Source organism: Carassius carassius, chromosome 45, assembly GCF_963082965.1.
Source record: "Carassius carassius chromosome 45, fCarCar2.1, whole genome shotgun sequence".
Taxonomy (NCBI): domain Eukaryota; kingdom Metazoa; phylum Chordata; class Actinopteri; order Cypriniformes; family Cyprinidae; genus Carassius; species Carassius carassius.
In genome coordinates, this window is record NC_081799.1 from 14,201,061 (window position 1) to 14,220,792 (window position 19,732).

At 35.0% G+C, this 19,732-nt stretch overlaps 2 protein-coding genes across 2 annotated transcripts; both read left to right on the top strand.

Moving 5' to 3' along the window:
* Positions 1 to 228: 228 nt before the first annotated feature.
* On the top strand, positions 229 to 9,530 carry LOC132127285 (sodium/hydrogen exchanger 6-like). Its single transcript, XM_059539082.1, has 16 exons — positions 229 to 573; positions 1,958 to 2,157; positions 2,281 to 2,358; positions 2,455 to 2,531; positions 2,625 to 2,737; positions 2,850 to 2,955; positions 3,343 to 3,484; positions 3,587 to 3,692; positions 6,338 to 6,426; positions 6,536 to 6,649; positions 6,736 to 6,847; positions 6,930 to 7,083; positions 7,164 to 7,194; positions 7,333 to 7,418; positions 8,678 to 8,783; positions 8,880 to 9,530. Exons 1-16 carry the CDS (start codon positions 321 to 323, stop codon positions 9,171 to 9,173), a joined length of 2,061 nt encoding a protein of 686 aa, XP_059395065.1. The 5' UTR covers positions 229 to 320; the 3' UTR covers positions 9,174 to 9,530.
* A 575-nt stretch (positions 9,531 to 10,105) lies between these two features.
* LOC132127367 (four and a half LIM domains protein 1-like) lies at positions 10,106 to 18,682 on the top strand. Its single transcript, XM_059539204.1, has 6 exons — positions 10,106 to 10,231; positions 16,005 to 16,186; positions 16,738 to 16,912; positions 17,529 to 17,698; positions 17,882 to 18,068; positions 18,177 to 18,682. Exons 2-6 carry the CDS (start codon positions 16,031 to 16,033, stop codon positions 18,329 to 18,331), a joined length of 843 nt encoding a protein of 280 aa, XP_059395187.1. The 5' UTR covers positions 10,106 to 10,231; positions 16,005 to 16,030; the 3' UTR covers positions 18,332 to 18,682.
* Positions 18,683 to 19,732: the final 1,050 nt, after the last annotated feature.

A 19,732-nucleotide genomic window follows, 5' to 3' on the forward strand; every position in this document is an offset into this window, starting at 1 on the left:
GGTTGAACACAGTAATTTTAGTAATTCACCTTATTTCAGTTAGCAGTCAGTTACAACATTTATAATTTCTAATTAAGTTTTTAATTTATATAATTCATATTAATATTTTGTTTCAGCTTTATTTTAATTAACGAACATTACTTTTAACAATTTTTGGATCTAACTTGGCGCGCAGAAATGAATACAGTTGTTCAGCAAGGTCTTTTATTCTGTAATATCTTACTTCTGATCAAGGGTGGTTGCTGCTGTCTTCAAACCGCATGTGAATGTAAATAGATCACCGTGGTTCACATCAGAAACACCACAGCGCTCACAAACACATGATGGGATGCCATAAGAAACGCACCTACGTCTCGGGGCCTTTTCTGCTCCCACGTTTACTCTTCTTGCTGTGTTTTGCTGTCATTAGTCTAGCTGAGAACACGGAGAGGAAAGCGGAGGAAAGCCACAGGCAGGACAGCGCCAATCTGCTGATATTCATCTCGTTACTCACACTCACTATCCTCACGATATGGCTCTTCAAACACCGCCGCTTCAGGTTCATACATGAGACGGGTTTAGCAATGATTTATGGTGAGGTTTATTTATTTTATATAATTATATTCAAGTTAACATCGAGGTACCTTGTGTGGGAGGGCACCACAAATATGCACATACTCTGTAGCCACTAATATCAAAGTCAAGGTCAAATTGCTTAAAACAATAAGAATGTTTACCAAAGTGCTTGAAAAGCAGAGCAAATACATACGAATAAAACAGAACTGGAAGATATTTAGTCCAAAAATAACAAGATAATTTAAACAGAATTGTAATATATAGTATTAAAATATGAGCGCAATAGAAGCATATAAAGAGAAAATAAAACTAACCCAGAATCAAACCCTGTGGCACCCCACAGTTGATTGGCCTAGAGGAGGATGAAAATGTCTACAGATATGCTCCTATTTGATAGACTCAAACCAATCTATAGCAGCATCACAAATCCTGAGAAATCTTTTAATAAGTAACTTTGATTTAGGTGGTCTATACACCGCTGCAATGAGCAGATAACATGGAGATTCAACATTCCATAACAGCCTCAAAGCTGTCATAACTGTCTACTGGTGAGAGTCTACACTTAAACATGTTTCTAAAACATGACAGCTATTCCACCACCCTTCCTAGACTTTCTAGGGCAGCTCAAAAGCTACAATTCGTGGGAGAAAGTTCTTAAAAGTGGCTTAAATAATTTTCAGTGGGCCAAGTTTCAGTAATAAACATAAAGTCCAGGTTATTTGAAGAAAAAAAAGTCATTTAGTGAATTTGTTTTATTCAGTACTGACCTTTAATTTATCAGGGCCGATTTTATAGACACTATTTTTTATAATTTTTTTTGTCTTGCTGTTTTGCAGAGTATGTAGACAACTTGGATAGAGATAGAAAATTAATTGTATGGGACAAATGGGTAAAATGTCTTCTAGTTTTGACAGATTTACAAAGCTGCTAAATTTAACCAGATTTTTTTTGAAGATGGTATCTATTTTATTGCAAATATGTTGTAATTAATACTTATAAATGCGCGTCTTAACTTTTTTTTTTTATTGAAAACATTCTTTCTTTACAAGTCTTTCTTAAATTTTTATATTTTATTTTTAATGCATTATACATATGTCCATATTTAGGCTAATTCAATTGTTGTGTAGTTCTGAAAAAATGAAAAGCTGATCAATTCTAAATTGAAATATTCAAATGAATTAATTGATACATTTTAATGAACTATATATATATTGGCAAAACTGTTTAACTTTAGTAGCAATAACAGGTATTCTGGCAGAAACTATGATAATCTTGGTAGATATTTGTACTCGTACCTTTATAACTGCTTTTGCTATTGTGTATTTATCTTTCATTTATTCTGTATCTCTGTATGTGATTTGTTAAACATGCTGTGTATTTGAAATGTGTTGCGTGTCCTCAGGTTTGTTTGTGGGTGTAATTCTGCGCTTCGGTGTCCATTTGCCACAAGACTTAAATAATGTCACCTTGACTTGTGCGGTGAACAGCAGTCCCACCACCATACTGGTGAACGTGAGCGGCCGATTCTACGAGTACAGCCTGAAAGGAGAGGTCCAGGACAGTAAGGGCCATGATGTGCCAAATGCAGAGATGCTCAGGAAGGTACTGCTGTTAAATCCTCTAAAATAACAAAAAACATTATTACTTGTTCATTCCTCCTACTAGATGTGTGTGTATTTTGCAGGGTACAAGATTTTGTTCTCAAACTTATAAATTTGCTTCTAGGTTACTTTTGATCCTGAGGTTTTCTTCAACGTTTTGCTTCCACCCATCATCTTTCATGCAGGATACAGTCTCAAACGAGTAAGAATATGATTAGAACCGTTTCGCAATATATGTAGAAGGTCTGAAAGAAAAGCTGGTTTTATTAGAAATAATTTTATTTGTTTTAACTTTCAGAGGCATTTTTTCAGGAATTTGGGATCTATCCTTACCTATGCCTTTGTGGGCACATTGACAACATGCTTTGTTACAGGGTAAGTGGTGAATTTTCTAAAAGAAGCTTTGTCATGAAAATATATGTAAATGTAAAATTATATATGATATAATAAAAAAAATTCTTTGTGCAGGTTGGTGATGTATGGTTGTGTGGTGTTTATGAAAGTCATTGGTCAGCTTGGAGGAGATTTCTTTTTCACTGACTGCCTTTTCTTTGGTGCTATTGTATCTGCCACTGATCCAGGTATATCAATGTTGCACTAAATTTAGATTATCTTATATTTAATATGTTAAACTATAATCAAATGAATAATGATTTATTCATAGAAGTCTTCACAAGTTTTAATTGCTTACAGTGACTGTTCTGGCCATTTTCAATGAGCTGAAAGTTGACGTGGACCTCTATGCGCTGATGTTCGGTGAGAGTGTCCTCAATGACGCTGTGGCCATCATCTTGTCATCGTAAGTAACACTTTCATTTTAGGTTCTCAGGGCTGTCGATTCCTGTGTTCACATAATATCATCCTATGATTATTACTTTTAACAGATCAAGAATAAACAGGATTATAATTTTAAATTATTTTTTATGCTTATCTAGACTGCATTTATTTGATACAAAATACAGTATAAATAGTAATATTGTGAAATATTACAATTTTAAATATGTGGGGGTTTTTTGTGATGCAAAGCTGAATTTTCAGCATCATTACTCCAGTCTTCAGTGTCACATGATCCCTCGGAAATCATACTAATATGCTGATTTTAAAACATTGTTTTATTATTATTAGTGTTGAAAACAGTTTTGATGCTTAATATTTATAACCCTTACCCTTTCTCACCTACTGACAGCTCAATAGTGGCATATCAGCCTGAGGGAGACAATCGTGACACATTTGACGGCAGTGCCCTGCTCAAGTCCCTGGGTGTCTTTCTGGGATTTTTCAGTGGATCTTTTGCAATGGGGGCTGCAACTGGAGTCATGACAGCTTTGGTATCTATCTTTATGTACCTCATTGTTTTAATTCACATAAACTAGTCAAAAAAATTGTAAAAATCTAAGGAAGTTAATCTATTAATATTTGCTGTTGTTTAGGTCACAAAGTTCACGAAGCTGAGATATTTCCCCTTGCTGGAAACGGCCCTTTTCTTCCTCATGTCTTGGAGTACGTTCCTATTGGCTGAGGCCTGTGGCTTCACAGGTAGCTATGGCAACACTCTGATCTCTGAAATCTCTGTTTAATCACATGCTTCATATAACATCATAGAAAAATTAATAATGTTGGTTTATGCATGCAATGTCTCTCAATTGTTTTAGAACAGGAATTTTGCATTTTGATTGGTCAGTCGTGGCTTCAGTGGTCAAATATTTATCATATAGAGCATCATCTGTGAAGATCATAAACTGCATTACCGGTCAAAATGTTTTCAAGAGAAGTCTGTTATGTTTACCAAGGCTGCATTTGTTTAATCAAAAATATAATAAAAACAGTAATGTTGTGCAATATTATTGCAGTTTAAAAAAACTAATGTATCACGGTTTCCACTAAAATATTAAGCAGCAAAAGTCGTTTTCAACATAATAATAAGAGAATGCAAAAAAATATATATATATATATTGAGCAGTAAATCAGCATATTAGACTATGTGGGATCAAGTTACACTGAAGTCTGGACTAATGGCTGCAGTTCAGTTTCAAATTCAGTTTTGCCATCACAGAAATAAATGAATACAAAACAGTAATTTAAAATTATAATAATTTCACAATATTACTGTTTTACTGTATTTTAAATTAAATAAAAAAATATTTTGTGACTATAAGAGACCATTCAAAAAAAAATTCTTCAATATTCCATTTATTTCAGACTTGAGTATAGTTTTAATCAATGTTGTAATTAACTAAACTAAAACACATCTATTAACAATAGTTCTAAAATAAAAATACAAAAAAATTAGAAAAAAAATGTAAAAAATTAAGTACTAAAATTACTAAAAACTAAAGCTGAAATTAATATAAATAATGCATACTGGTGCATCAAAAAAAATTTATATTGTGAAAGTTTTTTGTTACTTATTATTGAAACTTATTAGCAAAACTTTCATATATTCTTGATTCATTACATGTAAAGTAAAACATTTCAAAAGTTTTCGAAAGTTTCATGAAAGTCAAAAATCAAGTATCTCAAAATATTAGAATATTTACATTTCATTAAATGACCATCCATCCCTACGGTATAAACTCTGGGTATCTCTTGTTCATTGAAACCACAATAATGGGGAAGACTGCTGACTTGGTAGTGGTTCAGAAGACAATTATTGACACCATCCACTCAGAGGGTACTTTACAGAATGTCATTACTGAAAAGGGTGGTTGTTCACAGAGTGCTGTATCAAAGCATATTAAATGCAAAGTTGACTGGATCCTTTGGGTAGAGATATTGGGTAGAAAAAGGTGCACTGTAAGCTTGAGAATACTGTCAAGCAAAGCAGATTTAAACACTTGGGAGAGCTTCACAAGGAGTGGACTGAAGCTGGAGTCAGTGCATCAAGAGTCACCACACCTTCAGGAAAAAGGCTTCCAAGCCACTTGTGGAACAGAAACAGTGTCAGAAGCATCTTACCTGGGCTAAGGAGAAAAAGAACAGGACTGTTGCATTTCTGTTTTGCAAATCCTTTTTTTTGATTGATCTTAGGAAATATTCTAATATTTTGAGATACTGCATTTCTCACTTTTAAGAGCTATAAGCTCTAATCATCCTAATTAAAACAAAACAAAAACATTTTTTGAAATGTTTTAGTTTACATGTAGTGAATCTAGAATATATGAGTTTCACGTTTTGAAATAAGTTACAAAAAAAATAACTTTTTTATGATCTATTTTTTTAAGATGCACATGTGCATATATATCTGTTTTATTTTTATTTATTATACAATTTTAAAAAACATGCTACGTGTACTGTGTTAAGCTAGTATCGTGTTGCCAGACCTTTAGACTGATAGCTGAAGGTGTGGAATCAATGGCAGCTTTCATCGGCCAAGGCCCATCCATGAGGCAGTTTGACCAAAATGTCAAACAACCAATCACAGTTTGTTTCGTTCATCGTCTCGTTTCGGGGTGTGGAAATGTGGAAATAACAGATTCCCAGGCATATTTTAAAGATTCTATGCCACAAACTTTAAATATTTGACATACTTTTGAATATCCAGCATTTAGCTGATCCTAATAAGTGCTCTTCATCACAGTTGTAAACTCGAATGTTTTCTTCTTTCGTGAGGGGTTTGGCACCACAGCATTTTTGTTTCCAGGCAGAACATTAAAGAACGCGACACACTCGTCTCCCGGAAATCCTGTATAATTCAACCAATCCAGTGACGACTTCGACACTCCTGAAGTGTTTCCACTTTTGTTTCCTATATGCATCAGACATTTAGCCAGCAGTCCGTCTGAGGCTGAGACTAGCGTTAAGCTAACTGAGACTTTTTATAGCACTTGTATATCATTGCTCTTTTGTTGATTTTGATTGCTTCCATTGTCCTTATTTGTAAGACACTTTGGATAAATTACTAAATGTAAATGTGTGTTCCTGTGGCTCAGTGGTATAAAAGAAAATGTATAGCATGAATGCACTGTAAGTCGCTGTGGATATGTGTCTGCTTAATGCATAAATGTAAATCTATCGGTGAGTCTAAGTTACACATACACATTCACACAGGACATATAACTACAAAAACATAAACTGAAATAAACAAAAATGAATTCAAAATATTGGTAAATATTATAATAGTATATAAATAACAATGAAACAGCACTGTTTTTAATCTTGTTTGTGTTTGTGTCTGTGTTTAGGTGTGGTTGCAGTGCTCTTCTGTGGCATTACTCAGGCTCACTATACATACAACAACCTTTCTGCCGAATCAAAGACTAGAACCAAACAGGTAACACCAAAACTATTTATATTTTAATGGGCCGTCCCATAGTTAAGAATTCTGTGTTTTTGTTCAAGATTTGCATACTGATATTATTGTCCACCATTTCCCCCAACAGTTGTTTGAGCTGCTGGATTTCCTGGCTGAAAACTTCATCTTCTCTTATATGGGCTTGACACTTTTCTCCTTCCAGCACCATGTGTTCAATCCCTTCTTCATCATAGGTGCATTTGTATCCTTTTGCAGCAGAATGTTTATGCTATACTCATGAATTGTATACAGTTAAACATTATCCTTAACAGTGGCTTTCATTTATAGCTGGCTATATTTCTCGGCAGGGCAGCTAACATCTATCCCTTGTCTTTCCTGTTAAACTTGGGCCGCAAGAATAAAATTGCCTCCAATTTCCAACACGTCATGATGTTTTCAGGTAATACCTGCAAAGATCAGAGACAACTGAAGTGGCCAGTGTCCTTTTTTCTCTTGTTTATGATGTCACACTGACCTCACAGGGCTCCGAGGGGCAATGACCTTTGCCCTCTCAATTAGAGACACTGCAACATACGCCAGGCAGATGATGTTCTCCACCACCCTACTGATTGTTTTCTTCACTGTGTGGGTCTGTGGGGGCGGGACGACCCCCATGCTGTCACTTATGCAGATTCGGTGAGTCTCAGTTACATTCTTAAAGTAAATTATGACTTTCTTTCATTGTTTTTTGTCGCAATCACTTTATTTTTCTATAGAGTGGGAGTAGACACAGATCAAGATAATTCGGTAAGCTCTACTCATGTCTGATCAAAATGCAACAGTTGATATTGATATTTAAATATTGACTGTACAAACCTGACACATAAGGGTAGTGTAACAGACTACGTTAGCTCTCTAATTAAGTTATTTTCTCTGCTTATATAGGTCACAGCACCCGATGGGATCACACAAAGAAGTACCAAGCATGAGAGCGCCTGGCCGTTCAGACTGTGGTACACTTTTGACCACAAGTATCCTTAAGTTGTTCTGCCTTGTTGTATCAACATTTACATTTTACCTAAAAACATGATTTATTTATAACTAAGAATGTTTTTGACTTTACAAGATACATATTAGATTAGACAATCTTTGGCAAACATAATGTATTCTGCATCTCCAACATTATGTATTCAGTGTGGCATATTTAACAGTAGAGGGCACTCGTGATCTGCAGTAAAATTTATATTAAGCTTAGATTCTTTTTTTCATCTGGAATTCACTAACACAGGGAAGTGTTTTTGTCAGATTTTATGCTAAAGTTTTAATAATTTGCCACCACATTTCTCTGATGTGAGTTAATGGTCACATGACATTCAGGTAAACAAATAATTTGTTTATTTTTAGTTTGTTTTCATTTATTCATTTTAATTTTACAGTTTGACTCACTAGCTTTTCATAAATTCATAAACCCATGCAATTCCTTCATGAACCCCCAGGGGAAAACACTGCACTGAAAAAATTGACAACCCTTGCAAAAGATTATTATAATTCTGAGAATTATTATAATTAGTTATTGCACAAAGTGCAGTTACAAAGCCATTACAATACAGGGAGCATTCATCCAGAAGTATAAATAGGCATTCAGTATATAAATTATAGAAAAGTGAGAAAGAAATATCATTGCATGAAATGATCAAAATGGTAAATTGCAAATGCAAAATAAAATAAATGTTCAGTATATGTGCTTGTATGTATGCATAGCTTGTGACAGTAAAGTCGTTTATAATGATACAAAAAATTGATTTGTAATAAATACTGTTTTTTTTTAACTTCATAAAAAAGAATGCATTAAATTGATCAAAAGTGACACTTAAGACATTTATGATATTACAAAAGAGTAAAATATATCATAAATTCCACAAAAACATTAAGCAGCACAACTGTTTTCAACATCCATAATAATAAGAAATGTTTTGTTGAACAGCAAATCATCATATTAGTATGATTTCTGAAGGATCATGTGACACTGAAAACTGTAGTAATGATGCTGAAAATACAGCTTTGCCATCACAGGAATAAATTGCATTCTAAAATATATTAAACACTCTTAAAAACAGTTCTTTGAAATTGTAGTAATAGTTCACAATATTGCTGTTTTTATCGCATTTTTGACCAAGTAAATGCATCCTTGGTAAGCATACGAGACTTCTTTTAGTGTAATTAAAAATATATGGGAGTACTATACTTATGTCATTTTAAATGCAGTTTAATCCTTAACAATGTGGTCCAGTTATTTAAAACCCTTCCTCACTCACAGCGGGCCTCCACTCACTTCCACTCTGCCGGCCTGCTGTGGTCCAATAGCACGCTGTCTCACCAGCTCACAGGCCTATGAGGTAAACCTATGAACACATTCAGCTGCTATCGGCTCATACTACAGTGTAAAATTCTGTAATTCTTTAAATCATGGATTTTCTTTCCCCTCCTGCCAGAATGCTGGTCAGTTAAATGATGAGGACACAGAGCTGATTCTGAATGATAGCAGCAGTTTGATGTACAGTGACATGACGGTCAGCACAGATGCCCATGGCATGCCCACCGCCTCCACCAGTCAGACTGGGCTTAAATCGCTAGCAGGATCCTCAGACGATCCTCTGGACAGGGAGCTTGTGTTCGGAGGCACCCGTCTGGTTCTCCCCACAGAGGAGCCTCCAGACCCCCTGACATCATTCCCTCCTCCTCCGCCATCCCCGCCCCCGTCGGACCCTCTGCGCCACCGAGTCTGAGCCTGCCAGACAACTGCTGACTTCTTGGGCTCTATGTGATGCTTTCTTTCACATTATATTAATTTAAATTATTATTTATGCTTTTATTGATTTATTATATTGTGCCATACATATTTCTTTATTTGTCTAGACACTGGTGTACAATGGTAGGGGTTGCTAATCCTTATGTTCCTAATTTCTTCTTCGATATACATTTTGTGTTTGAGTATTGTGTAGCTCAGACTGAACATCTGCATCTTTTGTGAATGCATTGATGTGTCTGGATGAATCATTTCAAAGTCATACATAACTTGTGGCTCTCCTTGTGGATACATTTTTTTTTAAATAAGTGCCTATTTCTGGTAACCTGGTGTTTGTACTATTTAAGAAAGAAAAAGATATTTAATAATACATAGGAAAAGTGACTTATTTGAAAGTGTTTTGTTACTGTTCCACATCCATCGATCCTCTAATAAATGAGATTTGATGTACTTTTTAAGCCTGTGTGGAAAATTATTTGGGTGCAGTCATTTTCTTCATTGATTCATTTATTTAAAAAGTATATTGCGCCATCTGGTAAATATTGCCATGCTAGACTTTCCTTGAAAGTACTTGAAGATTATGACCCAACTAATGCATTCCATATCCAAAAGGAGATTTAAAATCTTACAGAAATTTACTTTAAATCCCTTTTTTCTTTAAATAAAGAAAAGTGGTCTTGTTTAAAAGAAACTACTGGATCTTTTTATTATTTATTTATTTTGCAAAGAATAAATAAAACGTGGGCGTCATTCCTGTCGTCACATCATGTAGATTACGAATCCTAACCTTTATTAATATTCATGAGCTCAATCTTGAGCAGCATTAGAAGTCCCTAATTAATATTTATAAGAAAGCCTTAGCCATTGGATGTCTACTAAAGAACGTTAGCATGACCTAATTCATATTTATGAGCCAAGACTTCTCGACAACCCACAAACGCAAAACCACACCAAGTGTAAAACACTTTGAAACTTTGCTGTGGCGGGCTGGCAGCAGAGGACAGGACACTTGTTAGAGCACCGTATCCCCCAGAAAAGGTACGTTAAACTAAAACTCTCAGACAAGTCAGCTAAATTTACGTTTTTTTTTTCTTTATAGGAAACGGTAGGATAATCAAAATTGCGCAACATTCAGAATCACAGGGATCTGGTTCTCTGTAGACATGCAGAGACCTGTGCCTAGAAAACCCATAAAAAGAGGCAACATAATGTTTTTATATGTAAGTAAACAAGCAATAATAAAATTCAAATGAAAAATATTTTCTCATTTATGAAAATATTCTAATCAGTTTGGTGTTGGATAATAAACATTAATTTATTTCACCTGCCATTAATTTAACAAACATCCTTCAGTTATCCTGAAAAAAAGTATATATTTATACATATTTTTAATTGTAGCTATTTAATATTTAATCTGGTATGTAATGTATACTTTTTTGATTAACCTCATTGAAATCATATCAGTGTGTGAGTCTGAATATTAACTGCATTGATGTAAGTACAGTAAGTTTAAGATGGGGCGTTGGCTGCAGGGATTTTCTGCATGTTCTTTCAGCCTCTGAAATCTGTTTCTTATTAAAGATTTTCACTCCAAAGCCACATGTCTGAGGACTGATGGGGTGAGAGACTCCGCTAGACAGTTTATGTCTAAATTATGTGCAGAAAGGAATTCACCCCATGAGAGTGATATTAAATATCTGAAATCTGTCTTTGATGTCCATGATTCCCTGTCATTAATCACATTCCGAGGAAGTAAAATACACAGAAAAACTATGAGGGCTATCATATCATGTCTGCCATACAATTTACTTTCTGTCCCTTTTCCCATTTGGACACTTTTTGCTGGCTGAAGGGGACAGACACTGAATTCAGAGTGATTATTTCTAAGGTGACTAATATACAAATGTGTTTTTGCTCACAGTCCATAAATGAAGATCAATATGATATGTGGTGTTGATATAATGCACATTTAAATAGAGGAAGTAAACTCTGTGTGCGTACCACAAGACAAGTATTGTATTGTATCAAGGGCGCAGACAGTCTCATGTGTTTGAGTCACTGCCTCAGGACTGATTATGAATCAGGAGCTAGTTGCAAAAAAACTCCTTAAAAGGAATAGTTCACCCAAAAATGTAAATTTGCTTAAAATTTAGTCACCTTCAGATCATTTGCAGTGAATGGGTGCCGCCAGAATGAGAGTTCAAACAGCTGATAAAAACATCATGATCGTAAACCACACGGCTCCAGTGTATTGATTAACATGTTGCATCTTAACATGCATGCATTAACATGCATCTTGTGAAGTGAAAAGTTGCATGTTTGTAAAACATGATTTTAATTTCAAACTTTATCATCTGAAGTCATCAAAAATCATCTCATCTGCATCAGGAGAGAAATATGCACAGATCAATCACAATTTACAAGCAAAAACAGTCCAAGACAGTTCTAAACAAATATGTTTGGGGATTTTGATGTGAGTGCAATTTTTCACTGGAGTATTATTATGGATTATTAACTTGTATTTTGTCCATATGTGTCATAAATTAAAAGTTAAAAGGCCTTAAAGATAGATTTGTTTCTTAGACAAATTCATCTTTTTGCTTCACAAGACGCTAAATGATGGACTGAAGTCGTGAGGATTACTTGTAATATTTCAGCTGTCTGAACTCATTCTTACGGCACCCATTCACTGCAGAGGATCCATTGGTGAGCAAGTGATGTGATGCTAAGTTTCTTCAAATCTGTTCTGATGAAGAAACAAATTCACCTACGTCTTAGATAGCCTGAGTGTGAGTACATTTTCATTTTTGGGAGAAATATTTCTTAAAATGTTTGCAATTATTTGCTTTCGTGAAATGATTTGTGTTCTCCTGGTACCAAGAGCACAGTGGGTACCTGTAAAGCATTTCCTCTTCCCTTAATTTCAGATGAAATGTGATTCATTTCCACTCCATTTTTGCTTCTTGGGGCCTTTTAAAAGCAAATGTGGAAACATTTAGGTAAGAGCTCGAGGGATTCATACTTTGTTTTTTGTACCATACAGCAGATGGATATCAGGCGACAACAAATATTACTGGCAAATTGTTTGCTTTGGGTGTTAATCTTGATATTTATATCAAAGGACCAATTAAAAAATAATAATAGTTGCCTGCCCATTTTTTTAGCAGCCTTACTTCTGTTAGTATTTTACCCATAGGGCTTTTAAAATGTCTTCATTAAAGAGTTAAAAGCCAAGAATCAAACCAGCTACAAGGTAAATCATAACATTACAAAATTTAATTTAAAACAAAAAAGTATTTGAAAATCAGACAAAAAAAAAACAAAGGTCGTGAACTCTTTATTTACGGAAAGAACTACAATCCCATGAAGCATTGCAAATCAAAATGGAGAAAACATAAAACTATTTATATGTTGATTATGTATTTATAAAAAAAATATATATGTTATGTTTATCGCAAAATATGCAAAACTATACAAATGTTTAAGTAGTTTGTAAGAGCAGGGTCATAGGAGTGGGTTGATGCTAAAGGGCTCTTTTGGTGTGATTAACTTGTTTTGATTGTCTGATTGGTGTAGATTTTTTAGAGTCATGGGTAATGTAGTTTTTCACCAGGAATTCCACAGTTAAACATTAATATAAAATATATATATATGTTGAAATAATGGACACTGGCAGCTTCAACAAAAGCATATACCATCAATTAGCAACCCCATGGTCACAGTAGGCCTGTCTTTAATGGTTTATGAGTTACCATTAAAAATCAATTCCCCTATGGAGAAAGTAGAGACATTTCTGGAACCCGCCTGTTGCACAAAATAATATTTGATCGCATAATGCCATGACCAACTGAAGTATTCCAGATCGCCATGTAATAAGTAATCTATTGTTAATGCCAGGTCCCTTTAAGAGAAACATTATAAACACTTATAAACTGGATAATTATATGGTGGTTACAATGTGGCCCCATATTAACCCCACTTGCCTAGAGACGGACGGTAGTCTTGTTTGAGTTTCCTCTTTTTGAAAGTGTATTTAGGAGTGCAGATCAACAGTACTAGGGTTACGCCGCTGGCCAGCCGTCTCGCCTGTTCTGCTTACCGCTGCTTTACAGGCTTCCTGTTTCTAAGCTTTCGCCACATTCTTCAGCATGTAGATCATGCCAACTCAACACTCTGCCAAGACAGCCTCAATTTTCCCAGCTGTATAACAGGGTTGATTCCATTACCATACCAATTTCAGATGACCCACGTTGACTAAGCAGGACGATTTGTGAATTTTTTTTTAAGTAGGTCCAACATATGTTTTCTCTGTTTGGGTCATGTGTGTGGTTTTTGAATTTATTACAGTAATTGCTGTAAAAGTGATGTTTTGAGCTAACCAGCAGGTGATATCATAGCCCAGCTTCTAATTAGGTTGCCTTCATCATATCCACCGCACACTTTTATGAGCCTGAGAAGAAAATTAACTTGTAAAGTGCATGCAAAAGTAGCATAAAGGAGAAAAAAACATGTTCAGTATCACCATATTATTTTTCTCTTCAGCTGAAGTCTTACAGGCTCTCAGGTTGCCTCATATCGCATCAACCAATGGATCGCAAGCAGCATGACTGTTCAAGTTCTTCCCCTCGTTTGCTTTGGCTGCTACGCTTGCCTGACTGTGTTCCAGATGCTGGTGCATGAGGTCATCCCAAAACCAGATTCCAGTCTCAACAGTCTGCCGTCTCCCTGGAGATCACATTAAATATTTGACTAAAACAGGGGTCTGTCAGTTCACCATTACATCAGCGTCTATATAAATGCCCCATTCACGCTTATCTGTGACCCATTTAGCGTGTTCCCTTATTTGCTCTTTATTTGTTTTAATGAAACTATTTGCTTATTACAACCATATGAATGGAGCTGTAGTCTAGTGGTTAGCACATGTGCATACGTGGGTGACATGAGATCGAAACTGGGACGATTTATGAAAATCTTCTAGAGAAAAAAAGTAGTTATTAAGGAAAAATAATAATAATAATAATGAAAAAATATGTATAATAATAATAATAATTGCCCCACTTTTATTCTATAATAAGAAAAATATCTTAATACAAATACCCACTTACATTATTTTTTAGGAAGAGTAATCTGAAAAGATAAGATAAAAAAACAAAATGTTTTATGTTTTCTTGCGCTAGAATATAAGAAGAAAATAGTGGTTAAAAAAAACCTTATCCTTAAAATGTTTTATGAATCCAAGCCCTGTCCTCTTTTGCCTGTCCCATAAAAACACCATAAATCTTATTTGTAAGAGTATAGGCCCATGATCTTTTGTGAGCATGAGTGTTAAAACCACGCTAAAATGTGATCCTTAAATGTCTATCTGGTCTGACATTCCTGGACCAGGAAACACAGAACTGAAAAAAAAACAAAAAAAAAAACACATGAACAGCACATTTCAGAAGTCTTCGAACCTTTGGGAAAACAAGAGTGCTTATGCCAAATCCTGTAACAGTATCTAGCACATTTAAACCTCATTACTGTTCAAATACTTGTGCTTGTCTGAAACAGGCATGGTTGGGAGGTTTGGTTTTAGATGTGTTAATAGGAGCACTGGGTTGGTACACACACACACACACGCATATAAAAAAAAATAGGTTTGTGATTCTGGTGTTGGCAGTGATGTTTGACAACTTGAGCTGAACTTATTTATGGACTGGATTTACAGCCCAACTTGCTCAGTTTCATTAGAAACATTCAGATCTACCTAAAGCTTCCTTTCAATAAAGGATTAGTTTAGGTTTCACATTTGCAAAGGAGACAGGAAAGTAAACACATTATTTTTTCTCAGCCTTTGGGACTTTGTGTAGACCAGTAAAATATGTCATACCATAGCCATTAGTTAGGCTATAGCTGACAGAACCCACCTGGAAAGTGTCCTGGTGCATGCTAAAAAATTAACCAGATATATAAGTGTTTGAAGACGTGATAGAGAGCTTCCCTCTTCAAACATGGTCAAAGAAATGTTAACATTCCCTCATCTCACCACATGCATTCCAGAAATGCTTCCTGCACATAGGCTATACAGAGAGAGAGAAAATATCAACGCAATCAAATGTGTGCTTGCTAGAAAACATGCACATATTCGTTTGAAGCATTTGCACAAAAGTTAATAGACATATTTCATTCCCAGGAAGTGTTTGGTAGCCTGCTCTTATTTTTAATTACTACATGGGAAAATTCCCAGTGACGATTTGTTTTGGTGAGTGAAACAAAATATAATTCAAACCAGACAATCGTAGCGATGTACGTTTATAATCGAGAATCTCATAACAAATTCAATTTTGTAGGCTATGTATGTATGTGTTCCAGTGTTTCACGATATAATTTGATCTAGGTATGAATGCGCGGTGTTATTATTACCAATTAGATTTATCATACTGAAAGAAAGTCTTTCATCCAGTCTGCCAGGCTGCTAAGGTTACCCGCTTTTCATCTGAACTGAACCCGTTATCAGATGAAGCAAAGACCGGGGGACAATAAAAACATGTGCTGTTTGCTGTTGCCTATGGTTACAACAACTTAGAGCAATCTTGTACCTCCGCCTAAGAGAAAACGGAACAAACACTCTCTTATCAATAGATGTCCTCACTCACTGTTTCCTGAGGAAACTCTGAACACTGAGTGAGACGTGTTAAAACAACGTTTCGGGCGGGTGAGGATGGATGGGGATTATTTATTTTTCTGCATTTGGACTAACGTTACATCAAGGTGTATTTATGACCTTATTCTATGAGCACAATGAGGTAATCGCTGTTATTATTTCTCACAGCTTTTCACGAGGTTTATTGGGTGACTATGGCAGCCCGCTCCAACTGTTTTTACTGTCGCGAGGATCTCAGTGGAAAGAAGTTTGTGAGAAAAGACGAGAAACAAGTCTGCGTGCGATGCTTTGACAAGTTCTGCGCCAACACCTGCGTGGAGTGTCGACGCCCAATCAGCACCGACTCCAAGGTAACACGTGACACCAGGAGCTGTTGTGTCTTTTCTCCGTGGGTGGTTTTGCAGTTGAAATACCACTAAACACGCTGAAATATCAGTCTGTAGAAATATCTCTCTGCTTTGTTGTAGCTCTGGCCCATATCTTTCCATGTCAGATAAAAGCACACATCATAATAATAATATTTATAATCCTAGTTTAATAATAGTTTGGAGAAAGTGTTACACCTTCATTAATCTATTACACTAACTTTTACACCATCAGTCATAAACTATATCTAAACATTCAGCATAGAAGTCAAAATGGCAGTAGAAGTATAAATTAAGTGTATTTCTCCAACTTTTTTCAGTATTTTGATCAATAGAAAGAAAACTTGTTATTTGAAAGATGTATTAGCCTATGTAACTATGCATTTACTTTTTATTAATTTAATGCATCCTTACTGTTGATCCAAAAAATTTTTTAATTGTGGAGCATATTTAAATTGAAATATAGTACTTTTGCAAATATTGTTAGTTAAATTGTATTAGATCACATCTCTCAGTCTTGGTTCTTGTCTATATAGGAGCTTCACCATAAGGGTCAGTACTGGCACTCGGATTGTTTCCGATGTGCCAAGTGCTATAAGAATCTGGCCAAGGAGTCTTTCACCTCCAAGGATGAGAGGATCCTGTGTGGGACGTGTGGCTCGCGTGAGGATGCCCCTCGCTGCCATGGCTGCTACAAACCCATACTGGCAGGTAGGGGACAGATAGTCTCTACTCCTTCTGCTGTATATGTATAGTAGTATAAATGTATATGTAGTTATAAAATAGATTTCTATAAAAAATATGGGAAATATAGAAATACCAAAATATAGGAGAGAATTTTAAACAAAACAAAATTGTGGAAGTTTATAAAACCATAAAAAGTAAAATAATAATAATTAATTAATTAATTAATTAATTATTAATTTACAAATTATAATGTATAATATAAATTTTATATATATATATATATATATATATATATATATATATATATGTGTGTGTATGTGTGTGTGTGTGTGTGTGTGTTTTATAATAAATAATAATTAATTATTTTAAAAGTGTTAACTGAAAAAAATTAAGTTAATAAAACTTTTAATTATTTTAATGATTTATAATTATTTCATATGACATTTTTAATATAGGCTATTGCCACTTTTAGTTTCTGTAAACAAATTTGTCATTACGCAGAAGTCCCAGAAATATCTTCAGGGGCCTTCAGATATAGTTATTTTGACAATGGGGGGCCTTGGAGTGCTTAATCTGTATGTGACATTTTTTCCTGTATAACAGACCCTTTTCCATTTTTCTTTCCTGTTTTCCTTTCCAGGCACTGAGAATGTGGAATACAAAGGGAACTCATGGCATGATGAGTGTTTCATCTGTTATCAGTGTCAAAAGCCAATCGGCTCCAAAAGTTTCATAGCAAAGAACAACAACATCTACTGCAGCCTTTGCCATGAGAAGAAATTTGCCAAACAATGTGCTTGCTGTCATAAGGTGAGAGATGTATCAAAAATCAATGTATTTTTATTCATTATTACTTTTAAAGTTGAAAGTTACTATATATCTTTTGCATACAAAACATGTTCTTTTCTAAAATAAAGACATTTTATGATAATAATGACCATCGCAAGTTGCCTCAATGTATGGTTTCCACATGTTTTGGCTCTCTTCCTCCAGCCCATTACCACAGGAGGTGTGAATTACCAGGACCAGCCGTGGCATTCTGAGTGCTTCGTGTGCTCCTCCTGCCGAAAGCCCCTGGCTGGCACCAGCTTCACCTCTCATGAGGAAAAGGTCTACTGTGTGGATTGCTACAAAAGCACTGTGGCCAAAAAATGCAGCGGCTGCCAGAATCCCATTACAGGTTTGAATCCACACAAACATATGCACTGATGACCGTTACTCCTTTTAAAAGTTTTGTATTTGACTTGAACTTAAGTGACAAATAAATCTACCTTGTCTTATCTCACAGGATTTGGCAAAGCTGCGAACATAGTGAACTATGAGGGTGGCTCTCGGCATGATTACTGCTTTAACTGCAAGAAGTGCTCCCTTAACCTGGCAGAAAAGCGATTCGTCGCTCACAATGGAGACATATACTGCTCTGACTGCTCCAAGAAACTCTAAATGCCTGATGACCGTGGAGACACAGAAGAGAGAGATTACTCACAAAAAATATCAGCATTCATTTGAATTTATACAAAAATCCTAGATAAATATGTTGCTGTATTGACAAAGGCTTCTGTTATGTTGGTTCTGGCTTGTTCTTCATGAAGGGAGTTTGATATTTCCTGTGAGGAACGTTAGGTTTACCTAGAGAGGCTTTTGTGGGAAAATGTATCCTCTCTCTTTCCAAAGCCTATTTGTCTCAGGAAAGTATTAAGAAAGGATGAAAGGTTGAGGTGTGTATTAAGAAGGTGAAGTCATTTGAGATGTATTACTGGTAAATTTTTGTTTAATATAATGTTTCAAAATGAAGCTTTGGGTTGATCATTTTTAAAACATTAACAGCTTATAATCATGGACTCTGAAGTTTTCAATACAGTGTTTCTGTATCTTTTAGATTGCTTCCTTGGAATTTGAAATTACTAACTGCAAATTTATAATTTTCGTATAAAAGATTTTAATGTGTATGTCTTTCTCCTTAACTAACATATTCTTCTTAACGCAATTAACATGACAATTATGTTATTTTAGTTGCCTTTGTATGATCAGAAAAAATCAAATAAAGGTGGGAGGCTTTCTTTTGCATTCTTTAAATGCCGTGTGTGGTTTTTTTTCTTTTTCTTTTTTTTCATAAAACAGCGACATCTAGAAAGAAGAAAGTCTGAAGTCTGTCGTTAGTATTGTGTTTTTTCATACAGCAGCGACATCTAATGGCACAATATAGCACAGAACCATTAAATTACCCGTTCCAAATCAGTTTGCAGAATTTTAAGTTTCACAAAATTTCTTTTTTTTTAAACACAGTGTAGAGAATAAAATGGTTATTGTATTGATTTGTTATTTTTATATTGTATTAGGAAAAAGTGGGGGTAAACCGCCCCTACTGTTTTTCCTAAAATAAACAGTAGCTATATAAAGTCGAGAGACATTTTCGTTGTGGACGACGTTGACAAGAATAATGTACAAGTATTCACCATGAAGCTTACACTTGTAAGAAAAAAAAACGGATTTTACAGTAAGAAGAAAAAAGTGTTTTAAAGCTTGTTGGTTTGTAGAACATCACAGGTATATTATATGACTGTAGATAGGGAGTACGTGTTATTTAAGGAAAAAATCTAGCTAATTATATTTTCAGAATGCTTTCAAACCTAGTCTTTGTGGTCATGCCAGGGGTATGGTGTGGCTTCAAATCCCTAACTGGCTGAATAAAAATATTTGGACTTTATATTGAAAAATTGCCTCAAGTTAGGATCAGGTAGCTAGTTAGCATCAGCTAACATTGGTTTTTTTTTTCAAATAGCCTATTATCAGAATCAGAAATACTTTAGAAATAATTACCGGAAGGATAAAAATACAAATATA